Source organism: Carlito syrichta, unplaced genomic scaffold, assembly GCF_000164805.1.
Source record: "Carlito syrichta isolate Samal-C Ts95f unplaced genomic scaffold, Tarsius_syrichta-2.0.1 Scaffold303962, whole genome shotgun sequence".
In the NCBI taxonomy this organism is placed as follows: Eukaryota; Metazoa; Chordata; class Mammalia; order Primates; family Tarsiidae; genus Carlito; species Carlito syrichta.
Genome location: NW_007248058.1, coordinates 50224 through 77734, shown reverse-complemented (window position 1 = coordinate 77734; position 27511 = coordinate 50224). Strand labels below are relative to the sequence as shown.

General features: G+C 39.3%; 1 protein-coding gene across 1 annotated transcript in view; it reads right to left on the bottom strand.

The window, feature by feature from the left end:
* The window catches only part of LOC103261652 (serine/threonine-protein kinase TNNI3K-like), a 286249-nt gene that overhangs the window by 240256 nt on the left and 18482 nt on the right, over window positions 1-27511 (bottom strand). The window contains 1 exon segment of the mRNA XM_008059229.2: window positions 10992-11102. Within this exon segment, the coding sequence (XP_008057420.1) occupies window positions 10992-11102 (111 nt within the window).

The window sequence follows — 27511 nt, the reverse complement described above, 5'->3', positions numbered from 1 at the left end:
GAAAAGCATAGACAAATATCACTTATGAATATTATCGAAAGAAGTTCAGCAGCAAGCTAAGATAATAATGGACCATGACCAATTGTGTTTTATTTCAGGAGTGCAAAGATGAGTCAACTGAAAAAATGGCAATTGTTCTGAAAGTATAAACCAAGGCAATTAGGAAAGAGAAAAGCAAGGAAGCAGCATTATCACCATGTTAGGAATTTAACTATAAACTAGGAATATCTACAAGATGAAAAAAAAACCACTATAAAAACAATAAGATAAATCAGAAAGTTGAATGGTTACAGATGTAAAAATCAAGAATCAACGTTTCCTATGCACACACTACAACAAATTAGAAAATAAAACACCATTCAAGTTACAGTGAAAAAATAAAATACCTGGGAATAAAATTTAACAAATCCATGAGAATAATATTTTGGTAAAAACGCCTAAAAAAAGACTTTAATGAATGAAAATAAATATCTTGTACATAAATGGGAAGATTCAATATGATGAATACATTAGCTTTCCCCAAATTAAATTGCACATTAATATTTATCTTACCTAAAATACTATTCTTTTTTTTTTTTTTTTTGAGTTGGAGTCTCACTCCGTCGCCCAGACTGGAGTGCAGTGGCCGCTCCCGGCCACCACAGCCTCAACCTGCTGGGCTCCGGCGATCCTTCCGCCTCAGTCTTCCGAGTAACCGGAATTACAGGCATGTGCTACCACGCCCAGCTGATTTTTTGATTTATTGTAGAGATGAGGTCTTGCTGCCCAGGTGGGTCTCGAACCTGCAGGCTCAGGCAATCCACTCACCTCAGCCTCCCAAAGGCGCGGGATGACAGGCTGAACCACCGAGCCTGGCTTAAAATACCATTCTTTTAGAAAAAAATAACAACGTGATGAGAAACAAACCAGAACAAATAAAAACTATGATATCTAACTTTTTTGAATTTATTATATGTGAAGCAGTGTCTAAGCACTTGACATGTATCAAGTCATGCCATACATGACACATGCAACCAACATGGTGGACAGAAACATAATCCACTTTCTGGAATAAGAAAGTGAGGCCCAGAGAGGATGAACTGATTTTCCGAAGGTTCATAGCTAGTAAGTAGTAGACATTTGCAGACATGTTAATGCAGAGTCAGCTTCAGAGTGAAGCTCTTTTCTAGTGTTATCTTGTGCTTCTCCAGGGACTGACGTTCATACAGAGAATGGAAGAAGCACCAGGAGGGTCCTGAAAACAAAGGCGCCAGGAAAGCACTTGCACTTTTCGATATTAAAACATAACCAAAATCAGTCTGTACTAAATAAAGAGTTGTGTTTGGCATTAGCAGAAGTATATGCAAATAGACCCAAATGGAAGGCAGGAGGGAAAATATGGAATATTCAATAAGCACTGTTTGAACAATTGGATAACATCCTGGGGAGAAAAATGAAAATTGGTTTCTTACCTCTAACTCATACCAAAGGACATTCTAGATACAATCCATGAACAGGAAAAATAAGACTAAAAGTACTTGAAGTGTAAATACTTGTGATTTCTTCTTACACAATCTTGAAAGGAAGCAGAGCTTTCTAAGCAGAGACCACAAAGAAAAAAATTGGAAAATCTGGCCGTATAAAATTGAAAAGTTTTATTTAAAATGCTTTTTGAAAAAGAAAACTAATAAGATAGACTGCAACTGATATGACAAAAACCCAGTTCTTTAATATACAAAAATCTATTGCAAGTCAGTAAGAAAAATAAATTTAATACAAAAACAGGCAGAAAGGCAGTACACAGAATAAGAAATACAGAAGATTAATTATATATCAAATGATACAGAGGCTCAGTCTACCTTATATAGAACAAGATTCCATTATTTCTTTATATTGGCAAAGACCAAGTTGCGACTTTATATAAAAGAAAACAGGCACTCCTACTGCAAAAGTGTAAATAAACTGAGAGGCTTTTTGGCAACAATTACCAAATATTAAATTCACATACCCTTTGGCCCAGCTACGCACAGAAGCTGGAGTGACCATGGACGTTCAAAGTCAGATGATTCTATGGCAGCGTACCCTCGTCAGCGGCGCTTCCCAGGTCTGCTCATACCGTGGCATGCATCGATCCTTCATTCCATTTTATTGCTGAGTAATCCTCACAGTAGACATGCAGCACGTTTTATCATTTATTTAGTCATCAGTTGATGAACATGTCCTTCCACTTCTTGGGAATTATGAATAAGGCTTGATGAACACCCATGGGTGACTTGGTGTGGAATGACTAGGTCCTACAGTAACTCTATGGTTAGCTTTTTGAGGGACCGCCAAGCTGTTGGCCAAAAGCACATACAGCATTTTACATTCTCACTGACAAGCATGAGGTTTCCCATCCCTGCAGACCCTCATCAGGCCTTTCTATTGTCTGTCTTCATTATATCCCTGTGGAAGTGAAGCCGTATCTCACTGTGGTTTTGATTTGCCTTCCCCTAATGACTAATGATAACCATCTCTTCATGTAATTATAGGCCATTTGTAGAACATCTTTGGAGATATATCCATTTAAATCCTTAACCCAATTGTTACTTGAGTTATTTATCTTATAATGTTTGTGGTGTTGTTCCATTACATTATAACTTTATTCTCGTTGTAAATACTACGCTTATTAAATTTTAAATCTCAGAAATGAAAAGAGAGGTAACACACATAGAGTGCCCACAAGGTGTCAGGTACTAGGAGGCATGTATTATACACAGCAAGTGCCTGTGACGCTGAGCCCTAGAATGAGCCTTGAATGCTTCTTTAATGCTTACTAAAACACTCAAATCAAGGTCAGCCAAAAGCAAAATCATAAAGCCAATGAAAAGCACAACTTTTAAATCATTCATTCATTGATTTTTGTTCTTTTTCTCTCAGATTATCTCTTTTAAATCTAATTTCCCCTAGTATCCTTTAACACAGAGGCTCTTAAATTTGAATATATATACAAATTGCCTGGGAATCTTGTTAAAATACTGATTTTAGGCAGGTCCGAGGTAGAGCCTGAGACTCTATTTTCTAACCAGTTCACTGGTTAACCTACATTGCTGGTTAATGGATCATACTTGGATGACTAAGATGTTAACCACAAAGAGCTAAACTCAAGCATCATAACTTCTGCGTTTTTACAGAGGTGTCTTAAACTCCGTTACCGCTTAAGAATGAACCTGTGAGAGGCACTGGCATTAACCATCAGGGAGGAGACCTTGCCCAGGGCCTGCCCATTCAGGAAGAGGCTCCACTTAGCCATGTTCTTTATCAGCCGATGCTGGCAGGAAACCTCCAGCTAACATTTCAGATCCCCAGACAGCACCAGTGTATAATGAAAATTCAACAGAAATAGAAATGACAATAATCCTGATACAAACTAAGTATATTGACCACGAATGAACCTTGAAAACGTGACATCAAGTAAAAGAAGAAGCCAGTCACAAAAAGACCACATCCTGCCTGATTCGATTTACATGAAATATTTGGGACAGCCAAGTCTACAGCTGTGACAAGTAGGGAGCTGGTGGTCCAGATCATGGGGTCCGCTTCTGAAGCGACTGAAATGTTCGAAAATGGGAACGTGGTGATGATTACACACTCTGTGACTCTATTAAAAATCCATGGAATTGTATGTCTTAAGTGGGTGATTTAGATATGCGATCTATTAAAAGTTTTAACAGCCGGGCTTGGTGGCTCAGCCTGTCATCCCGCGCCTTTGGGAGGCTGAGGTGAGTGGATGGCCTGGGCCCGCGGGTTCGGGACCCGCCTGGGCAACGAGACCTCATCTCTATAATACACCAAAAAATCAGCTGGGCGTGGTAGCGCATGCCTGTAATTCCGGCTACTTGGAAGACTGAGGCAGAAGGATCGCCGGAACCCGGTAGGTCGAGGCTGCGGTGGCCAGGAGCGGCCACTGCACTCCAGTCTGGGCAACCAAGTGAGACTCCAACTCAAAAAAAAAAGTTTTAACAGCTTTGGGGGTACAAATAGTTTTTGGTCTGGACCTTAAGAGTACCCATCACTCCACCTGTGAATATTGTACCCAGCGGGGAATTTTTGTCCTTCTACCTCCTCCTACCTCCCGCTTCTGCGTGAATCTTATCTCAGCAAAGCTGCAAAAAATGTCTTGTGGAATATGAAGATAAGAAATAGCGCCCAGAAGAACGGAGGCCATACCAAGAGGCACCAGACTGTCTTAACGTGCTTGGTCTTTGGTGATTCAGATGTGAATACGCAGCATGTTTTTCCAACACTTACATCTAAGCTTTTATCCACCTTGTCCAAAACCTACAGCCTAGTCAGGTGGGCCGAGAGGAGATAGCCTGAGCGGGGAGAAGGGCTGTGTAGGGTCACAAGAGCTGGCTAGATGGCATGAGAATGCGTGCTCTACCAATTTAGGGCCCGTCACCTTGGACAAGTAATTCAATTTCTATGTGCTTAAGTTTTCCCATTTGAGGGGAATGAGGACAAACTCTCAAGTGAAGGTGAAGTCGATAGATTAGTACAAGGTTATCCATTCAAAGTGTTAACTATTTAAAAAAATTTATTTATTTTTATTATTTGTTCTGATTTCAAACAAAGTTCACAAGGGACGGCTGCCTGTTCACAAGACTGGAGGCAGATCTGGCACTGTTTAGTTATAAAACTCATGAGTGCTCTACCTCTAAACAAAGAGAGAGAGTGAGAAATCGCATTTTATAATTCTAAGTATTCTCTCATGTGTGCCTTTGGGGAGAAAACTAAAGCCATTATAAAAGAAATAATTTAGAGCGAGTCAGAGGCCTCTTGGTAAACAAAACTCTCTACTGAAACATTTAGATGATTTAGTTAAGAATGAACTGGAACAACATCAATTGCATTTCCTTGAAATCAGAAATAAATTCCAAAATAACGGGGAAGCATTTGGAAGCGGTGTTGGTTAAGTGTTTGCAATCTGAAAATGGGGTAAGGTAGAATAGAATAAATTCAGCTATAAAAATAATACTCTCACCTGCACAAGGTGTATATGCAACTCTGACTTTCTGTAAAAAATAAAACTCCCCACAGCCTCTCCACATTATATACTGTGTTATCTGTTTGCTGCTTGCTTTTCTGTTGGCTGCTCCAACAGCTGTCTATGGCTCTAGATAATTGACTTGACATCTGATAACTGCAGAAACTAGTGCATGAAACACCAAAGAGTAACACATTCTTGAAAAGATATTTGATTAAATATGAAGGGGTGTGTGTGTCTTGCTCATGTCCATATATTACATCTCCATGGGTTCTGCTACCCCTATAGAGATGCCTTATACAGTTATTTTTGAATGAATTAATGGACTTTAATTGTATATGTGGTAATGCCTGGGCTTTAGATAGTAGCATAAGAAGTTAGTTTTTTTGCTTTCTGAATGCCTTCTTTGTGTCTTGTGGGTGTAAGCTCTGTTTTAGCAATAAATGTAAGAGTCCCTGGGGAGGAATTGATCTTTCATTTGCAAGACTGCAGATCTGAAATTAGGTGACCAGGGCTGAGTCTCATTCAGCTCGTTTATTTACCACCTGAATGCCCATGCACTTGTGGGAATCCTTCCACTTCCCTGTTCCTCAGTTTCCTCTCTAATAAACTGAGTCTGACAGTAGTTATCTCACAGGAGAACCAAGTGGCAATGGTATGTGAATGATAAAGCACTACCAAATGTTAGCTAATATTTTTCATTTTCCATGCCTGGAAGAGCACATGACTCATGTTCCAGGGGCCTTCAGGGGAAGAGAGGATTTAGTGCATTTCCATTGATTGCTGACAGGATCTTCGGCCTGGTCTAAAGCCGTGTGTGCATATGTATCGATGGATGGATAAATCAGTCAGAGAGAAGTATTGAGAACTCGGACAACCAATATTTGCCAGCTTTTCAAAGCACAGTGAATTTCAATCCGAGCCTCAAACTGTAGTCAGCATGTCTAGGAACCTGCAACACACAGTCTCTTCTATTATGGAAGAAGACAGCTGCCTAGTCGATGTAAATTTCGTTGCAAAATTGTTTAATAGAATTCACAATTACGGGAGGACAAACACACTGGAGACACTAATGGAGGGTCTGAATGTGATGTGTGGAGACAAAGAGCTCTGTCAGGCTTAGCACCAGCCATTGTTTCCCAGAGAAAGGTGGGCAATAAAAGACTGTGAGTGCCAATGAAAGGAAACTCCCACTGCTGTTCCGCCACTAGCCTGCTAACCCAGACAGGAAAAAGTAGGAGTGAAATAAGCACCTTGATTTTGGTGGGGCAAGGAAATAGTCTCTGTGTATTCTGTCCCACTGCATTCAGCCTTTCTGCACTATTTGATACCCAGGATGCTTTGACTCTTGCGAAAACTCCTAATTGTTGTGCTACCATAGTCTCCTAGGTTTCCTCATGCCACTCTGAGCAACCCTTCTCTGTCTCTTTCAATGGCTACTCTATAATTCCTCCAAGTCTCTGTATGTTCTCATAGGTTCAATCCTTGGGTCATCCATTGTACCCAATATACAACTCTCAGCCATTGCTATAATTTCAAATATTGCCTCTATACACATGATTTCCAAAATGTGAACACGTCTGTGTATTTCTAAATTACTACTGAACATTTCCAGTTGAAAATTTGGATGTCATCAGAAAAACAACATGCTGATTGATTTTTCCTCCAAATCAAATCCTTTACCCAATCCTTTATCTCTGTTCATCTAAACGTGTTATCACACTACAATTCATACTAAGGCAGTCAAGAAATCCTCTTTCTCACATTTTCTTATTAAACTCCAATCATTCTCTTGCTCAAAATCTCTCAATGGCTCCCCATTTCCTGTGGGAAAAATGCGATTGGTTCTACACTTCTTCAAAGAGTGAGAACTTCTGTGTTCTAGTTGTTGACTTCTCTCCCACACCATCTAGCCTTGTGTGGTGTCTGTTGTAAACTAAGTAATTGCCTACTACATTGCCTTAAACAAGCTCCTTGGACTTCTACTGTCCAAGTTTCGTTAGTCTGCTCCATTCCTAACACCCAAAGGTACCTACCTGGATTCTTCACAGTCTGTTTCATGCCGTCTTTCTAGCCACTCTTCCCGAAATGTGCTCAACTCAATTCTTTCTATTTTTGGACATGGTCTTTTTTTTTTTTTTTTTTTTTTTGAGTTGGAGTCTCACTCTGTCGCCCAGACTGGAGTGCAGTGGCTGCTCCCGGCTACCGCAGCCTCGCCTGCTGGGCTCCGGCGATCTTTCCGCCTCAGCCTTTCAAGTAGCCGGAATTACAGGCATTCGCTACCATGCCCGGCTGATTTTTTGATTTATTGGAGAGATGAGGTCTCGCTGCCCAGGCGGGTCTCGAACCCGCGGGCTCAGGCGATCCACTCACCTCAGCCTCCCAAAGGCGTGGGATGACAGGCTGGGCCACCGAGCCGGCATGGTCCTTCTTTTTGTTGTCTGCATCCTACCATTCTTCAAAGTCCAGACCAGTTTCAAACGCCCGCCCATCACTCCTTCCCTAACTCTTCTGTTCACATTGACCTTTATTCCCAGTGAACTCTTAACTCTTCTAACTTTGTGCTCTCTGACCCCTCTTGCTATGTAATTATCATATTTCGAATTACAGAATATCTCCACTTCTGATTATTTGACTTACAATTTTTGACTTCAGTGGTGTGAAAGCAGCACACCTTCTGTAAAAACCATGCTTTGAGTACCCAGACGGCCATTCTGCTTTTCATTTCCAGTAGAGTATTCAATAAATTACACAAGCTATTCAGCATTTTTTAAGAAAATGGGTTTTGTGTTACATGATTTTGTTCAACTGTAGATCAATGTAAGAGTCCTGAGCACACTGAAGGTAGGTTAGGCTAAGCTATGATGTTCAGCTGGGTAATGGCATTCAATGCACTTTTCACTTAATGACGTTTTCAATTGATGATGGGCTTATCAGGACATAACCCCATCATAAGTTGAGGTGCATCTGTCTTCCTAATTTTCCAACCTTCTCTCATCTTGGACTCTTTTCCAGTCCTTACTTATACCTATATTGCTGTTTTACTTTTGGATTGCTTATTTATTTTTCCTGCATATTCATTTGTGCACTCAGCTGCATTGCAGACTCTTTAGGGAAAAAGCTGTGTCATAATTGGTGTATCACTCCTGCATTCCAGCACTACAGATGAAGTAGGAACTCAAGAATGTGTTGAATGAATGAATGTGGAGAAAAAAAACTCTATTGACAGTGATTATTTATTACACTTACATTTGGCCTTTGGACAACATGTGTCTGAACTGTATGGGTCCACTTACACATGAGTTTTCTGCTGCCTCTGCCACCTCTGAGCCACAAAACCAACCCCTCCTCTTCCTCCTCCTCCTCCTCAACCTCTTAAATGTGATGAGGACAAGGAGAAAGACCTTTCTCGTGACTCACTTCCACTTAATAAATATTAAATATATTTTTTCTCCTTATGATTTTCTTAATAACATTTTATTTTCTCTAGCTTAGTGTATAGTACAAATACAATATATTGCACATATAGCATACAAAATATGTTATCAGTAAGGCTTCTGGTCAACAATAGGCTACACATAGTTAAGTTTTGGGGGAGTCAAGAGTTATGTGCAGATTTTCAACTCTGCAGGGGGCCAGTGTCCTAACCCCATGTTGTTCAAAGATCAACTGCAAATAGCTTTGAAAGAAATAATCCCTAAAAATATTCCATTCTGAATATGATTGTTTCAGATAGGTTTTTTTGGATACCATTGTTCCTTAATTTTTGATCAGTAACCCAATTAGTTCATTATGTAAGAAGAGAATAAAGGTTGATTTATCTACACGTGGTGTTTTGTGCAGTACCAGTGATTGACTCTAAAAGTCATGAAATGTTGCCAAAAACTAAGTGAGGAAAGTCAGGGAATACACGGAGAACTGCGAGACAGGAGTAGGGACCTGTTTGGAATCATTTGGGTAAAGTTTCCCTAAGGCTGGTAGAAGCTATGTGAAACTTCCTTCCATGCTATGATTTACAGGGCAGGAAAATAGAGCTATTTGAATAGGAAACGAAGAAACCAAGCTCTTAACTACTTTGCTTTTGACACAGCTGTAATTCCAGCATTCACACATGTAATCAGCTCAACACCAGACAAAAAAAAAAAAAAAAGATTTTTTGTTTTGAAAAGCATTCTGTCATTTTCCTGGCATTAGAAGGTTGAGTATGTTTCACTAGAAAGCAACGTCTACCTCATCAATTCTTCTACCCAGATTCCTTAATGTTGACTCCTTCATTTACTTTATCTCTGGCCTCAGCTGATCTCTTCTTGTGGAAACATTTATGTTTGAATCTAATGGGATTTCCTCTTTCCTCATAAGTAAGATGAACTCACTTATATTTGCAATGAACTCACCAAAAATATTTATTTTCTAGGAAATAAGGCAATGTGAAGAAAACCATTTTGCTCTCAATAAGATATTTTAATATTTATCGAAGGTAAGAGACTTCAGAGTGACTCTGTTATGAGAGTTTGATCACACCTATTTTGTAGACTTTATGTATAATTTTATATGTGACTCTATTTGTTCACAGCTTGTGTGTGTGTGTGTGTATATTAGTGAAGATACAATTTAATTTGCAACATGACTACAAGGGAGAAATAGGCAACTATTTAATCATGAGGATGTAAGACTTCATTATTTTTATATCATTGACCTGCATGTTATCACCACAATTGATAGAGTGTGAAAGTCACGAGGTTTTGAGTAAAATTTTCAGGATTCCAAACATACCTCTTTTTCTTAATGGTTTTGTAATTTGTAAAGACAATCACTATACAAGAGCCTTAGTTTTATATCTGTCAAATGGCAATCACAATAAAAACTATTCCATGAGGATTTGTGAAGTTAATCATATAATGCAAAGGGAAGTGCTTCGCCAAGTAGGATATATAAAATGAGTACTTCCAGTTCTTCTTGTGACCTTTAAAATACTGTGTGATCTGGCCAGACCATGTCTTCATCCCTCTACCTCCAGCTCAATCCACTTTAAAAACATAGGTTTAATCAGGTCCCCCAAGTACATGCAGCTTTTTTATGCCACGGGGCCGTCACATGGGCTATTCCTTAGGCCTGAAATGTTTGTCTCACCGTTAGCATGGCTGGTGTTCTCATCTCATTTATAGCTCTGTTCCAACATTACCTTCTTTCAGAGGTCTCACTGTTTTGCTTATTTAGAATGATGTTCATTTCTCCACTGTCCTGTTTTCATTTTACTCCACTTTATTATTGGTAAGGGACTTACTGCTAATTAGCACTATATAATATTTTCTTTTCTCTATTGCCTGTTTCATTCTTTGCAACTTAACACTACTAAGATGAAATTTTTGCCCGTTTTTCTTGCCACTCTCATTCCAGCACCAAGAACAAGATCTGGCACATAATAGATGCTTAATAATTATTCAGGTAATGCATAAATGGATGAATAAGTGAACAATCTTTCATTTAGTCCTCACATTTAGTTCATTTACTCGGCGTAAAGCAATATGCAAAGTGCTATATATGGATTATCTAATTTAATTATTACAATAGGCCAAGGACTATTCCTATTTTACAAATGAAGGACACACAAATGTCATGGGATTCAGTAACTTCCTCAAGGTTAAAATAGGACGTTGTGGAAACTGAGTTGCTTAATTCCAAAATCCAAGAGGACAGGTATTGTAACCAAGTGGTTCACTTACACAGCCTCCGCTATGAAGCCTCTGTGTATCCAGCCACCTTTGCGGGAAAAGATGTTTGATTACACTAGTACAACTGGCCTGAACTGACTCTCAAAAGCACATTTATATAGCTAACATTTACCCCAAGAAGAAATTAGTATGTTCACTGGCTGAAAAATAAACCAACTTCAAGAATCTGCAAGGCAGCATTTGAAAACAATTGGGAGCGAGAATCCAAAGAGGCAGGTAACCTTCGTTTTCACAGGTGACAAAGCATCACTTACCTCCAGGTGACCAGCTACTGTAGCAATATGGAGGGCGCTGAGGCCACAATACCCAACCTGCTGTACGTCAGCTCCACTGTGAAGCAGGGCGGTGATCAATTCTACGCTATCCTGCAAGGAAACACATCTTTAGTGATACTTTTCTCTAGCAGGTTCAAAAGCTGTGCAACAGGATGTATTGATTCTCTGCCTGTCAGACAGTTTAGGTACTCAGAAAAAAACCTAAGTGTGATCTCTGGCTAAGAACACATTAGATAGCAGAGAGCAACCCTCAGATGACTGAGCTGTAGGACCAAATGACAGTGACGTTAGTTCCAATCAATCTTCTACCACTTGACCGTGAAAGACAGAAAGGACATTTGCCTAGGGTGAGGCTCTTGCAAACTCAACTCAATCTTACATGTAAGACCTTTCAATAACTGCACCTTCTCTAGCCCCCAAAGAGGTCAGGGAGTTACAGAAACCGTTCAAAGGCTTAATTTTTTTTTCTTTTAGAGATGAAGATGAAATATGCTATCTAAGAAGAGACTATGACCTAAGTACTGAACAAACTGCAGCTCAGCGAACTGCTCTGAGGCAGTCCAGTAATCACTTCTTCCATAACGCATACAAGGTGGACCCCCAAAATCGGAATTATCTTCTGGAGGGTGGACCCTTGGTCGTGCCAGCTTCTCTCCAGGTAAGTGTTTTAGGAACCCGTCGGCATCAGTGTACCAGCTAGCGTTTGGCGTAATGCTGCATTTGGCTTCAGTGAATTTTGGGGGAGAGATTCTTTCAATGCATTTGCCCATTTCATGATGGGTGATTTATGAACACACCTGCTCACCCCATGCTGTGTTCAGCACTTTCGGACCCAAATTGGCATGATCTCCACCCCCATTTACCAGATCTTGCCCCAATCAATGTTATTTTGTTTCCCCAGAATAAAAACAGCCCTCAAAGGGAAACGTCTTGCTGATGTGGAAAAGGTGAAACAAAAAATGGCAGAAGCACCAAAACACATCGAAACTAACTAGTTCAAGCATTTCTTGAGCAAGGGAAAAAGTATCTTGATAGGTGAATCGCATCAAACGGCAAATACTTTGAAGGTCACTGAAGTTTAAACATTTAAGAATAAGAATTTATTTTTATAAATAAATTTCCGATTTTGCTGGACCCCCCTTGTAGTATCCCAGGCTCTTTATGTGATGAATTTGTAGTGTCTTTCTTAACTGAACTTGTTTTACCAATGAGTATGTTGGAACCATTATTTGAGCCTTCAAGCACGAATAATTTATGTAACAATCAAAGTAATTCTTACATTTTCATATACTATTTTTATTGTATTTCTGTCTTTGGAGAGACATCAAATATTTATAACATTAATAGCAACTAATCATTATTAAATTTTTAATTTGTAACTAACCTATTTAATTCTAGCACTTGGTAGGACTTCAATAAATAGTGATTGACTTAAAATATGTATTAAAAAATAAAAATTTATCTTAATGATCCTACACAAATAATTATTATCCACTTCATTTCATAAGTCAGAACACTCAAAAGGGTGATGTGGAGGGTCTCATATTCACAAAAAGCTCCAACTTTGGAAGAAAAAGAACTTTAGGTTTAATCCTCTCCCTCAAAGTAAGAATTTTAACTGCAATTTCTATAATATTGATCCATTAACACTCCATCTGGCAAGAAAGTAAAATGTTCATAAGACAGACCATTGCATTTATGAATTACATAATACAATGTCAAATACTGTTGAATAAGAAAATTCTCCCAGTAAAAAAAATTTTGATCTCTTAAAGCTGTCACTCCCACATGAAGACCTAGAAGAAATTATAAAAAAGTGAGAAAACTTTGGAAAAGAGCCTCAAATAGCAAAATTAGTGTTCACAGTTTCCAACTCTTCTCCTGTGTCTACCTCATCTTCCAAGAATGTTTTAAAAGTCTGTGTTTTCAACCTTTGTTCTTGCATTGACTCCTTTTGCTCAAACTATAAAAACTTAAGTTTTCTCCATTTTAAAAAACAACAAACAAAAACCCCCTTTCCCCACTGAAGCTAAGTTAATGTTATCTCTATCCCTTCTTTCATTTTTCAATCTTCTGAGAAAAGTTACTGATACTGTTGACGGTTCTGATCTCATTTCTTTAGTCAACTTTGGCTGGGATCGTCACGCCTCATCTAAATCTCAGCTGAGACCGCCGTAGTCGTTGTTCATTGAACCTTGCTTTTCTCACACTACTGCTCACTGAAGCAAGGTTCTTCTCTGTTTTCTCTGCCTTGTATTATCCAGGGATGTCACCATGATGTCTTCCCCCGGAGGCGTTGAGAGCCTCACCACTCTCCTAAAAGCACTGCCTCGGTTTCCGAAATCCAAATCCCGTTTACCAAATCCTGTGTCCTTAGGCCATCCTCTCTATAGTCCGGTCATCTTTCTCTGCTTGAAATTCCTCTCTCTTCTGCTTTTCTAAAACCACCCTCTTCCGGTTCACTTTTTGTTTCCTCTTTTTTTGTTTCTGTCTGTCTCTTAAAAGTATGTGACCTGAACGTTCAACCCTAAGCCACATTCTTCGATGCCACCTTCGGTCATTCTTACACCATCTGGTAACTTCATTTTGGGTCCTGACTTCTCTGCTAAGTCTGAGTCTGCACGTGTTTTGCCCACAAATGGCATCGCAGATTCAAAGGTCAAAAGTGCTCTTGTCAATGCCATCTATAAGTTTCCCAGTCTGACTGGTCATTCTAGCATTCCTTATTTATACTAATAGTACTTTCTTATTCCAAATGACCGGGAGTCCTTTCAACTCTATCGGTTTCAGAATTCTGCTGGCTTATCATACACTTCTCACATTTCTTCTCCTTATTTCTAATGCCATCCTCATATTACGTAGCTTCCTAACTTGTCTCCTTGACTAATGCTTTTGCTCACTGCACATCCATCCTCCACAGCATTCACAGATAAATTGTCTGCCAATTTTGATCTTGCCACTTCCCTTTTCAATAAACCTTCATATACTAAAACAAACATGTATCGAGCATATATAGCATGTCAAACTCTGTTCTGAGCAGTGGGGTCACTGCACTTGAGTAAGACAATCAAATCTCTCAACAGAGCATATATTTTACTCTATCTATGCGAATGGAGAGACAAAACAACAAACCAATAAGTAGCTTAAAGTACCAAATATTATAGGATAAAACAGGCAAATGATTAAGCAGCTACTTTGAGGAATCAGGGAAATCATCGCTGAGGAGATGACCTTTGAGATAAATGGTAAATGCCAAAAAGCCCCAATTTCAAAGTTAAGTGTTAAAGGACAAGAGGTAGCTACTGCAAGGTTATGGGTGGAAATAAGCCTGGTGTGTTTGAAGGCCAGAGGCAAGGCCAGTGTTGAGTAGATTTTTTTTTTTTTAAGCGAGAAATGGTGTTTAAGATGAGGTCAAAGGTGCCTGATCTTGTAGGGCTTTGTAGGTCACAGCATTGGCTGTTTTGTATTTTCTCAAGTGCAATAACAGCAGGGAAATGAAATGAAAGAGCTATAGGGAAGAATCAGGAAGAAGCGATTTTTAAGGCAGACATAAGATGTTTTGTTTTCACATGTTAAATCCGAGATGCATGTAACACAGGGTTAAGATGCGGGTCTTAGAATTAGCCTCCCTAATTAGAATTCCAGCTCTGATAATGATTGTGTGAGCTGGAGCAGGTTGTATAAGCCTTTTTGCTAATTTCCGTGGTTACATAAAGAGGGGACAGCAACTGTGTCCACATTACAATTGTGAGGACACATAGGAAGCATGTCAAAGGAACCTGGCCCAGCGATGCTCAGTAAACTCATTGCGCTTGGACACATGGGAGTCTGGGCTCGGTATTACTTCAATGGCACCTTCCAAATAAAGTGTTGATCTGATTTCTCCAATCATCTTCTCTTTCTCCCATCCCTTTATCTCTTCCTCATGACTTCACGCCCTCTGCTTCAAATGATCAAAGACCTAAAACATGAAAAAGGCTGTGCCAGAGCTGGGACTTGGGAAACGTCTCCTTGTGTCACTGTGCATATGCAGCCAGGAACTGAGAATACCTTCTCCAGGGAAAACAATTCACAGGAGCTGACTCCACTTCCCAATGACCTTTAATTTTGACTGGTGAGGGCTACAGATACGTGCAGCCTCTGAGACAAATGGGAAAGCCATTGCCTTAAAACAGTCTTGCCTGCAGATGGTCAGGAATTTAAAATGCAGAGAAGTGAGAAAGGTCTTTTTAAGCATAAAATGATATTTAAAAATAGAGGGGAAAATATGATAGATTTGAGCAAATTAAAGTGTTAAAAAACACAACATTATAAGGAAGGTGACAAATTGGAGAAATAGTCACTGCATGCAAAACTGATGCGTGGTTTATACATTTAATGCATGAAGAACTTATATAAATGAGTAGAAAGATGGATACTCTTTCATTTGACAAATATCTGTTTATAAACGACTACCTTACGAGAAGCACTGTAACAAGCTACATTGAAATAAATTATATGCAAATTATGAAGCAGGGAAAATACAGATTTATCAGGGAAAGTCTCGTAAACATATATTTATCCTTTCCTCAGGTGTCTCTATATCTTCTTATTTAGTCAACATCAGTGGAATCTAAGAGAACATATGTTAAGATTCCTTCTGAACAGGGAAATGGTGAAGTCAAAAGTTATACGTCATAAAGTACCCTCTTGTGTCTTGGTTGGGTCTCTCAAGTTTGACCTCTGGTGGAACCAAAGACTTTTTTACTGGATACTGTCAAGATAGTACTTTTGTCTTACCAAGTTATGCTAATGAGAATAATAACAACACAGTCATTGCTAATTATGAGTTGCTTACTATGGGCCAAGTCCCATGCAAAATGTTTTATTTATATCTTCTCATGCAGATAAGCTTAATGACTTACCTATGAGAAAAGGAAAATAAACTTTATTTTAGAGTCAATGACACTCAGGCTCAAGTAATACTGAGTGATCTGTCACAGAAACAAAGAACTGAGTACTACATGTTCTCAACTCATAAGCAGACCCTGAACAATTATCTTAATACTGTAAGAAAGGGATTGGCAGTCGTGGGACACCGCCAGGGGAAGGGGAGGGCACACTTCATCAACAAGGGACCTGATCTCAAACCAGGCGAGGTGGGGACCAAAGTGAGGCTCAAACTTTACCTGCGCAATCACCATTTGTATACCTAAACTGAATGGTACCCCACATCTTTGCAATATAAAAAAAGAAAATCAGACACAGACATTAAGAAGATTTTATTTTCCTTCAAATACCTCTTTGGAATGCAATAAAGCTTCTCTAAGAAGTTTGAAAAAAAATTAAAAGAAATAAAATAAAGTCCTCACAGAACCTTAGGTAGTCTGTACGTGTTGGAGATAGCCACAGCCCAGGTCTGTTGGCCTCTAAAATATGCTCTTCACTTTCCATAGTGGTTTTGCCCATCTTTCCTCGGCTCCAATCTCAAGGAAAAAACTTGAGAAGATGGACTTCTGTTGTATTTAACTGCCAAAGTCCCTCATATTTCTTCCCTACTCAAAAGCAAGGATATTTGGTTCTAAGGGAATAACTTTAAAAGTCAGCAACAAGGGCAACCCCTTCAAGTCCCCTCCCTCTGTGGGAGCTTTACTGTCCTCTCAATAAATCCTGCTTCCTTAAAAAAAAAAAAAAGAACTTTCCTACAATATGAAAGCGTAAGGCTGATTTTGCCTATGATGACGTTGATCTCATTTGCTACTTACGCTTTAAATATATAACAAGTATCTAATGGCATTTTTTTTTTCAATAGAAAGGCACTTTTTTTTTTTTGAGTTGGAGTCTCACTCCGTCGCCCAGACTGGAGTGCAGTGGCCGCTCCCGGCCACCGCAGCCTCGACCTGCTGGGCTCCGGCGATCCTTCCGCCTCAGCCTTCCAAGTAGCTGGAATTACAGGCATGCGCTACCACGCCCGGCTGATTTTTTTGATTTCTTGTAGAGATGAGGTCTCGCTGCCCAGGCGGGTCTCGAACCCGCAGGCTCAGGCATAATGTGTTTTTCTAAGTATATTTTTTCTTCATCGACCCAATTTACCCAGCATACCCATTGTTACAGTTTGTCTTTGTAAGGAAAAAAGTTGAAAACAAAAAAAGCAATGTTTTGGTTTCTGAAGAGGAGTAAGGTTTCTTTTAGGACAAGGAGCCACGCAGGGGCTTCCGTGTGAAATGCATTTGGTTCAGGCATCAACATTTCACGGACGAGAGCTGCCTCGTGTGTTGCGGATCTCCCCAGTGAAAGGGTCCGTCCATCAGCAGAAGAATAACTGCTTACAAATGTTCACGCCTGTGTACCTCTTGTTGAAGCAATTTCTAAATTTATTTCCACTACGTATATCAATTTGAGAGGGCTCCAGGGTGGTGGAAACAGTTGACTTTGTTTGAAATTTTGGAAACAAAAAGGAAAAAAGAGAGGTGACACTCTTAGACAGAGTTCTTGTACTCTTCCCAGGGTCACACCCTCCAAGTTGCATCTGCCCTGCGTTTTCCTCGAGTCGGCCGCCCCGCCTGCTAGTTTCCAGTTTTCTGTCATCTCTTTCTCCCTGTTGTCTGCTTCCCTCTGGACCTTTGACTATGCTTAAATCTTCTCACTTAATAATATAGTGGTGATGTAACAGGAAGAGGCTAGTAAGAATCTCTAGACGGGGTGTGGTGGCTCACATCTGTGATCCCAGCACCTTGGGAAGCCGAGGCAGGAGGGTTGTTTGAGCCCAGGAGTTCGAAATAAGCCTAGGAACCTAACAAGACCTGGTCTCTACAACAACAGCAACAAACAAGCCGGGCATGGTGGCCCACGCCTGTAGTCCCAGCTACTCAGGAGGCTGAGGTGGAATTATCACCAGAACCCAGTAGGTCAGGGCTGCAGTGAGCCCTGGGCGAGAGAGTGAAGACCCCAACTTGTAAAAGAAAAAGAATCTCTGGAACAGAGGTCTCCAACCTCTGGGATGCAGACTGGTCCCATGGCCTGTCAGGAACTAGACTGCATAGCAGAGATGAGATGCGGGTGAGCCATTGAAGCTTCTTCTGTATTCACAGTCACTCCCCACCGTTCACATTATCACCTGAGCTCCGCCTTCTGTCTGCTTCCATGTCCAACATCCCGTCTTTGTGAAGCGGGGCTTTCTGCAGTGACAGCTACCAAAATGAGATTACAGAGTACACTGGATGTAAGCAACACACTTCAAGTGTCACCGTCTCCTAGCATCCCCAGATGGGACCGTCTAGCTGCAGGAAAAGAAGCTCGGGGCTCCCTCGTGTCCTGCATTATGGTGAGTTGTATGACTATTTTAGTATATATTAAAATGGAATCTTAATAGAAATAAAGTGCACAAGACATGGAATACGCTTGAATCCTCCTGAAACCCACTCTCTTTCTGCTGGTCCGTGGAAAACACTGTCATCCGTGAAACTGGTCCCTGAGGCCAAAAAGATTAGGGATAGCTGATCTAGAAGTCTGGGAAGGAATGTGAACGCATGCTCTGTGAAAAAGCATCTATGGAATATTATAGTTTCTTTAAGGTGCTTTTACTTCTAACATGTTGTTTATTTCAAAAATTTTAAAAAAGCATTTAAACATACTGTGAATTTTAGGTTTATCCAAAGGGAGAAGAGCTCAGAAAGACTGAACAATGTCATGGTGGTAACCTTTCTGTGAGCCTGTTGCTCTTCAAATAGTGCTCAACCTTAGCTTTTCAGAAGAGCAGTTCGTGTTCATTGTCTTCATTTGCCTAACTCTACTTTCAACCCTTTTTTGTAGCTTCTTCCCTACAAACCACTAAAATTGCTTTAAGGAGATATCTGACAATTTCCCAATTTTCACTTCTCATAGCCAAAACAGGACCTTTTTGTTCACTGTCAACCTGATTCTACCTCTATCGAAAGGTTTTTCCTTCCTAGTGACCACAGAATTATAACTCCATTCTTTCATGTATGCAATGTCTATGTATTCATGTATATGTATCAGGAACTGTTCTGAGCACTCAAAGTAAGATGATGAGCAGCTTGGAAATGATCTGTCCCTTGAGGATGTTCATTCTTACCATCAGAGATTATAAACAGGAGCAAGAGAAATGGGTGAATATGGCCTCGCATGCCGAGTATTTATAGCTAAAAATGTGAATTCATGGCCAACATTTAAATAGTGAGACACTTCCCAGTAACATATGATTCTCTGAAGTTTGGACAACACCGGGCCAACATTCTTACGTGAAAATGACTAGCAAGAGCTGAATAGTGACTGTTCCCTTTACATGGGACATTAAGTACTCAAACTTGCGACAGTCTTCACCACTCCCTCTTGTATGGCAAAAATGTTGAGTCTGAGTGTCAGTTGCCATTTACCATTGACTGCTATATGATCTAACACTTTATTTATGTTACCCGCCTTATTCCTGCAAATATATAAGACTGTGAACCCTACCATAGATAAAGATATAGAGATAAAAATAAAAATAGCATCATATGCAGCATAATAAGTTAGGTACTGGGAGCTCAGAGAAAACGTTGGAGAGAACCTGACCCAGACTGGGGTGGGGGCAGGGAAGGGAAGGTGGGGAGGTCAGGGAAGACTCTCCAGGAAAGAGTGCTATTCAATGTGAGACTTGAAGGATAAATTACAAATTGACATCTTCAGTTAGCACAGTTAGCATCCGATTAACTTTTCATTGAGAACGTGTTCATTTACAAAAAAAATCATGAAATATTTGCTTACTAAGAAGAAATGTGAGTGTAAAAAATCTATCTTAATGATTGCTCTAATTTGTGAGTATGAATATTCTCCAGCTTCTTAAACTGAGGACCTAGTATTAACAGTCACCATTAACTGGAGACTTTAGTTAAGTATGCAAGAAGTGGAATCCTTTTTTTTGTTTGTTTGTTTTAATTTTTTTTTTTTTTTTGCTGCAGTTTTAAAAAAGTATTTCTTAATACTATCTTGACAAATTCCTACTTGGGAAAAATTTAATCTTTAATCAGGAAACTTTATTTGTTCAAATAGGAAAGTAACTTGGATCTTAAAAATCAATTTAAGTTCAGGAAGGTAACTTGAATGTAAAAAGTCAATTTAAGTTAATGAATCTTTTCATGTGTTCTCCAAGTCAGTGGCTCTCATCCAGGGTGATTTTGCCTTCAAGGAGCCATGTCTGGAGACAGTTTTGGTTGTCACCCTTGGGGAGGAGGGAAGTGGCTGCACTCATCCGGAGCGCAGCGCACAAGGATGTTTACGATGCAAGGACGGCTCGCACGACAAAGAATCGTTCCATCCAAATGTCAGTGGTCTACACAGACAGCATTTAAAAACCATGAGACATTGGCCTTGGGTTCTGGATTTTAGGAGAGTTTTTAAAAAAAATCTCAACTTCACAATCAAATGCACGTGCTGAAGGGGAAGAAAAAATCAGAAAAACAGATACAGTGTGATCTAGGCAAAATCACCACCCACAGAAAACACAGAGTTTTCTGATAGGTATGTCTATATAATAAAAATCCCAGGTCTAGTGACGCAGGAAAAAAAATACACCTTTGATTAAGATTCCTTCCCCTTCCATACCCTCCCCCTGAGTAATACATTTATAAAGTTACTTCTTTTTTGGCGAGACTTTCGTGAGATCTTACCAGAAATTTATAGGATGGAAAAAATGACCATTGCCATGCATATTCACCTCTATTATATAAATGCTGGAAAAAAAAATAACTAATGAACCAAAATGCTACTTCTTATTCACTAAAGAAAGTTCATTAAGTGCTTGTCTATATATTGAATGAGAGGCATGTGTGAGCCTAAATTAGATGGTCTAATAGGTTTTTGTTAATAAGTATTTTCATTTAGAAGCTTCCAAACTACATCAGAAGTTTTTCCCCAAAAGTATTGTTTCATTTTAGGAAAACAATTTAGATACCATCAAAAGAAATGTGGCCCAGAGTGGGATGTAAATATGACAGGAATCTTTCAAGAAAATTAATTAAGGTGCAAGAAAAAATATTAGAAACTTTATTTATATTTATGTATACATAAATATATTTTTTAAAGTTTTACTAATATTTAGCATATAAATATACCCTGGTGGTCTTAGTTCATGAATCAGTTAGTCATGTGTCACATACAGTAGCCAAATTATAATAGATAAGGTCTTGGAATTCTAAGTGGAGAAGGGTTAAGAGCTACTTTCCACTTTTTTTATTTTTACTTTTTTAGCTTTTAGTGCATGGAGATGTGCTATAGCTTATGTGCACCATATTAAATGGATTTATAAATGTTAATATCTAATTTTAACTGAATCTACCCTTACAAAATTGTCAGGTATCTTTGAGGGATTCCTGTGGAGACAACATACATTATATATATATATATAACCAGTTTAAGGAGAAGCAAAGAAAAAGCTGGTACTTTTTTCCCTACTGATCAGAGCTTTTGGTCAGCCAAATTTCCAATCCAATCATATTTGTAATGAACTTTTCAAAATAATTTGATAGCCTCAAAAAGGATATTTGAAATACGAACTCACAGCCACAAACTTTAACACTGACTGTCCTTCAAAAAATGTATTTTTCTCTAAGCTACTAACTGATAATTTTTGTTCATGTATAATTTATAAACAAATGTGTGCATTCTGGGGGGTCAATTTTATAGTGAACATGATGAAAGTGCTTGGAGTTCATTCAGCGAAGTGTCGACTTCACTTCTTCAGTGTCATGAGAATTACTATTTCGCCTCTCTTTAGAATGCAATCAACCAAAAATCCAGGTCCTTTTTTTTCTGTGCAAAATGGCTAACATATTGGTCACCAATAAATGTTGGTTGAAATTAAAGTTCAACATTAATCATGGTTATTTTTTATGAAGTACTCACTATGTGCTAGCTTGCTAAGAACTGCATGCATTTTGTTTCTTTAAAACTCTAAATCAGCCAACAAAACAGATGATTCTGTTGGCTCCATTTCAGAGATAAGAACACTGAGGAGCAGAAGGAAAGTTCAGTTTGCCTAAAGACACACAGCTAGCAAGTTTCAAAACTGAGATATGAACAGAAGTAACCTCGCTTCTAAACTGGCAGTCTTCCGAAGCTACAGCTTATCCATGAGCATCGAGTATCATTTGTGCCCATGTTCGGATACTCATTGATTTCCAGGAAAGTATGTATTAAAGATCGTTTAAAGATTCTACAGATTGAGGAATCAGAGAAAAAGTCTTAGTCCCAGTGTCCAGTGTTCACAGACCAACATATGAAACAGGGAAATAAATAATTATAAGTGCTAGAGTAAAAGATAACACAAACTTGCAACTGAAACCCCCCAAAAAGTTTAATAAAATCTGCCTGGGAGCTCAAGAAGTCTCAGTTTATCTTGGTTTTCAATAATTACTAATTTTGTATCAAGAAAATAAATAAAGATATTTAAACAGAAGAAATCACAGGAACGAAAACATAAATGTACGAAAGTGCTTGGCTTAAAGAACAGAATAATCTAAAACAGTGCTTTTCAAACCATGGCCTGCAAGTATATCAGCTAGGATTTTTTGAATGTACTTTAAAATGTAGTAATGGTTAATTTTATGTGTCAGCCTAACTGGGCTAAGGAATGCTCCAATAGCTGGTAAAACATTCCTCCTGGGCGTGTCTGCGAGGGTGTTTCTTTAGTAATTGAGTAAAGAAGATCCTCCTCACCAGTGTGAATGGGCACCATCCAACCTGTAGAGGGCTTGAAGAAAAAAAAAGCCAGAGGAGGGGTGAATCTGTTTCAATTTGAGCTAGGACACCCATCTAATGTCCTCAGACATCACTGATCCTGGTTCTCTGGCCTTTGTACTCAAGCTGGGATTTACATCAAAGGCTCTGCTGGTTTTCAAGTCTTTGATCCTATACCTCGAAACTTAAAGAGAATCTGTCATAAACCTCCTTTCATTGATAAAAGACTTTGGCAAAGTCTTGGGGTACAAAATAACGGTGCAAAACACACGCAGATTCTTATACACCAACAACAAACTGGCAGAGAACCAAATAAAAAGCACAATCCCATTCACAATAGCCACACACACACACAAAGAAATACCACAGCATCTTCCTAACCAGTGAAGTGAAAGACCTTTACAATGAAAACTACAAAACATTGCTTAAAGAAATCCAAGAAGATACAAACAAATGGAAAAATATTCCATGCTCATGGATAGGAAGAATCAACATTGTTGTGCTGTCCCTCTTACCAAAAGCAATTTACAGATTCAATGAGATGTCCATTAAATTACCAACATGGATCTTCTCAGAGACAATACAGAAATTATTATGGAAACATACATGACCACGAACAGCCAAAATAATCCTTAGCAAAAGAAACAAAGTGGGAGGTATCACACTTCCATACTTTAAACTTCATTATAACACTAAAATAATCGAAATAGCCTGGTACTGGCACAAGAATAGGCATATAGACCAATGAACAGAATAGAAGCTCCAGAAGCAAAACTTCAATTTCTCAACTAACTTACCTTTGACAAAGCCTCCATCAACAACCACTGGGGAGAGGAGAACCTGTTCAGTAAATGGTGCTGGGAAAACTGGCTGATCACATGCAGAAGATTAAAACAAGACCCCTACCTATCACCATACACAAAAATCAACTCGAAATGGATCAAAGACCTAAATGTAAAGCCTCCAACTATAAGAATCTTAGAAAATGCAGGAGACACCCTTACAGAAATTAGAGTAAGCAACCAACTCCTGATCAAAACCCCAGATGTCCATGCCATAAGAGATAAGATAGGCAAGTGGGACTTCATTAAACTAAAAACTTCTGCAAACCAAAAGAAACCATTAAGAGAACGAGGAGACATCCCACAGAATGGGAAATAAATATTTGCCAACTGTATATCTGAAAAAGGCCTAACATCCAGGATCTACAAGGAACTCAAACATGCTGAAAGGGAAAAAAACAAACAGCCCCATTAAAAAGTGTGCAAAAGACACGAATAGACGCCTCTCAAAAGGAGATATATGGGTAGCCAATAGACACATGAAAAAGTGCTCAACCTCACTAATCATCAGAGAAATGCAAATCAAAACCACATTGAGAATGACCCCAGTAAGAATGGCCATCATCAATGAAATAAACAACAACAGATGCTGATGAGGATGTGGAGGAAAAGCAACGCTGCCACTCTGCTAGTGGGAATGCAAACTAGTTCAACTTCTATGGAAAATAGTGTGGCAATTCCTAAAAGAACTAGGAATGAACCTTCCATATGACCCAGCAACGCCCCTACTGGTAATATACTCAGAGGGACTGAAATCATTCTACACAAAAGATAGCTGCACACACATGTTTATTGCAGCACTATTCACAATAGCAAAAACATGGAAGCAACTATGCTGCCCATCGAAACTGGACTGGATTAAAAAAGTGGAACATATACACGATGGAATATTATGCAGCCATAAGAAAGGACAAATATATGTCTTCGCAGCAACTTGGATGGATTTAGAGTCTATCATACTTAGTGATCTATCACAGAAACAATGATAGATAGATAGATAGACAGATAGATAGATAGATAGACAGATAGATGCTAGATACATGACAGGCAGGTAGACAGACAGATGGTAGATAGATGACAGACAGATAGATGATAGAAGAATCGATAGATAGATTGAAGGATAGATGATAGATAGATACATAGATAGATAGACAGATACATAGATAGATAGAAAGGCAGATAGATAGATAGAAGGATCCCATTGGTTCAGATTCTCTGGAAACCCTGGCTAACTCACTGGGTAGAAGGGGCTGGGACAGGGAATGAGAGTCTACTTTTCTAGGATCTTTGCATTGAGGCGAATGCTTCTGATCTTCTGACCACAATTTGAGCTGCCAGACTTGAACAGTAATCATCCATAGATAGACTTAGTCTACTCACATCCAAACTGCCTAGATTGTTTGTTAAAAATGTAGACCCCCAGCCCACCCTAGCTGGACCAAGTTAGATTGAGATGAGGTGAAAAGGGAGATCTCCATTAAAGACACTCAGCAGTTCCCCTGTGATGTTCATGCACCTTACGTTGAGAACCATTGACATTGGGAGGGCAGAAGTTGCAGAAAAGAATCTGGAAAGTGATTCCAGCAGAACCGTGAATTAGAGAATTTGAGTCTATTGTTTAGGAGTTTGAATTTTATTATGTAGATAACGGTTGGCTAGAGAGTTTTAAGCAGAGCACTGACATCAGACATTTGTGTCTTATTCACATCATACTGAAAGTTGTAAAGGTAGATGGGGCCATGACAGAGCAACTGACAAGTAAAATCTAAAAAGTGGGACCAATAAAAGACACAACTAATCTTAGACACTGGAGAGCATAAAGAGCTGTGTCCCCTGGGAGAAGGAAGAGGTGTAAAATGGACCCCACCATCGCCCTCAACTGCCCTGGCTTTCTGCCTGAAATGCTCTTCTGCCACAGAGCATAAATGAGATGGAGGCCTCACGAGCATGGAGATCAGCGTTCTGGTTGGATGCAGTGGCTGTAATTTGCGGGTCAGGTCATTGAGAAGCAGCAGCAGCAGCTGCCCAGAGAGAGCACTCAGAAGTCTGCTTGGAGATGCGTCCCCTGAGTTGGGCTCCGGGCACAGAGGAAGCCTGCGAGGTCTGCAAGAGAGCACCCATGTATGTCTCAGAGGAGCATGATGGTGCTGCCGGGGGTCACGCAGCTGGGGGTATCCTGGAGTCAGAGCCAGCCTGGGAGGGGAGCCTTGACTGAGGGGTTCAAGCCAGGTGAGAGGCCCGAAAGCCATGGTGAGGAGCAGGACCATGTCTAGGAATGAGGGCCACAGCCAAGAATCAGAGGTATGACCAGAGGCTACGTTCAGACTGAAACAGATTCACCCTAACAAGAAGCAGATCAAGACTGACTGGATCCGGTGTGCCCCTAAATGTAACTGCCTGCCAAAAGTGAAACCAAAGCAAACACAAGCAAGTTAGCATCCCTTAAAAGAAGGTGACGATGCGACGGAACACATGCGACGGAATCTATAGTATGCCATAAAAGATTAGTAGATCTGTGAACAGGAAACGGTGACTTGTAGTCCAAATAAAATGCACTCGATAGAAACAAGTAGTGAGCTCATCCAGATGTTAAAAACAGCAGATGAGACCTTTAAATTTGTCACTATAATAGGTGCAAAATTTAAAGGCAATTATGAAAAAAATGAAAGAAAAGATGTGCTACCATAGCAGAGAAATTGAAATTCTTACTTATCTTAATAACTGAAAATCCTGCCTGAAATGGATAATTCCCTGATGGGTTGGCATCAGATGGGAGATGACAGGGAAGTGGTGTGTAAACTTGAATCCACATCAATAGAAATAATCTAGTTTGGAGAACAGAGAAAAAGAAGAAAGGAAACAGGCTCCGTGGTGTGTGGAAGATTGTCAAACAGTCTAACGTAGGTATTTGAGAAAATAGTGGTCAAAATTTCTGAATTTGATGAAAACATAAACTTACAAATTTAAGACGCTTGATGAACTCCAAAAAAGCACGCTACAGAGGAAAACATGCATATGAATATTATGAGCAAACTCCTGGAAAGCAAATATATTTGTCTCTTCTATTGTTTTCTAACAATATATTGGGGTTGGCATCATGTATAGATGTAATGTATATGGCAGCAGTAGCATAAGGAATGAAGATAACATGGAGCTATCCTATTGGAAGGCTCTTACATGTTAAGTGTAGCGATCACTATCGAGGCAGTTGGCTGTGATATTTTGAGACTCTGTATTGTAACCACTAGAGCCACCAGTTTAAAAATAGCCCAAAAAAACTTTTGCTCTTTAAATGGCACTGTTAAGAAAATGAAAAGGCAAGCTGTAGACTGGGAGAAATTTGTGCAAAATGTATATTCAACAAAGGAAATGTATCTAGAATAGACCAAGATCTCTCACAATTCAAGAGAGTAATAAATCAAAATTAATAATAGAAAAAGACGTGAACAGATATTACACCAAAAAGCACCTAATAAACACATGAAGACCTATTCAACCTCATCAGTTATCAGAGAATACAAATTAAAAGCATAATGAAATACTAAAGTACATTGAATAAAATGGCTAAAATAAAAAAGACTGACCTAACCAAGTGCTGGCAAGCGTATGAAACAACTGGAACTCTCATGCATTGCTGAATAGGAACATAGAAATTGCTGGTTTGGTAAACAGTTTGGCAGTCACTTATGAATTAAATATGTACTCATCATGTGACCTGCAATTCTACTTTTATTTATTTCCCAGAAGAAATGCAAGCACAAAGATTCATATGTGAATATTCACAACAACTTTGTTTATAATAGTCAAAATCTGGAAACAATCCGTATGTCTATCAGCAGATGAATGGTTAAATAGATTGTGGTATATCCATATTAAGAAATACAATTTCAGCCGGGCTCGGTGGCTCAGCCTGTAATCCCGCGCCTTTGGGAGGCTGAGGTG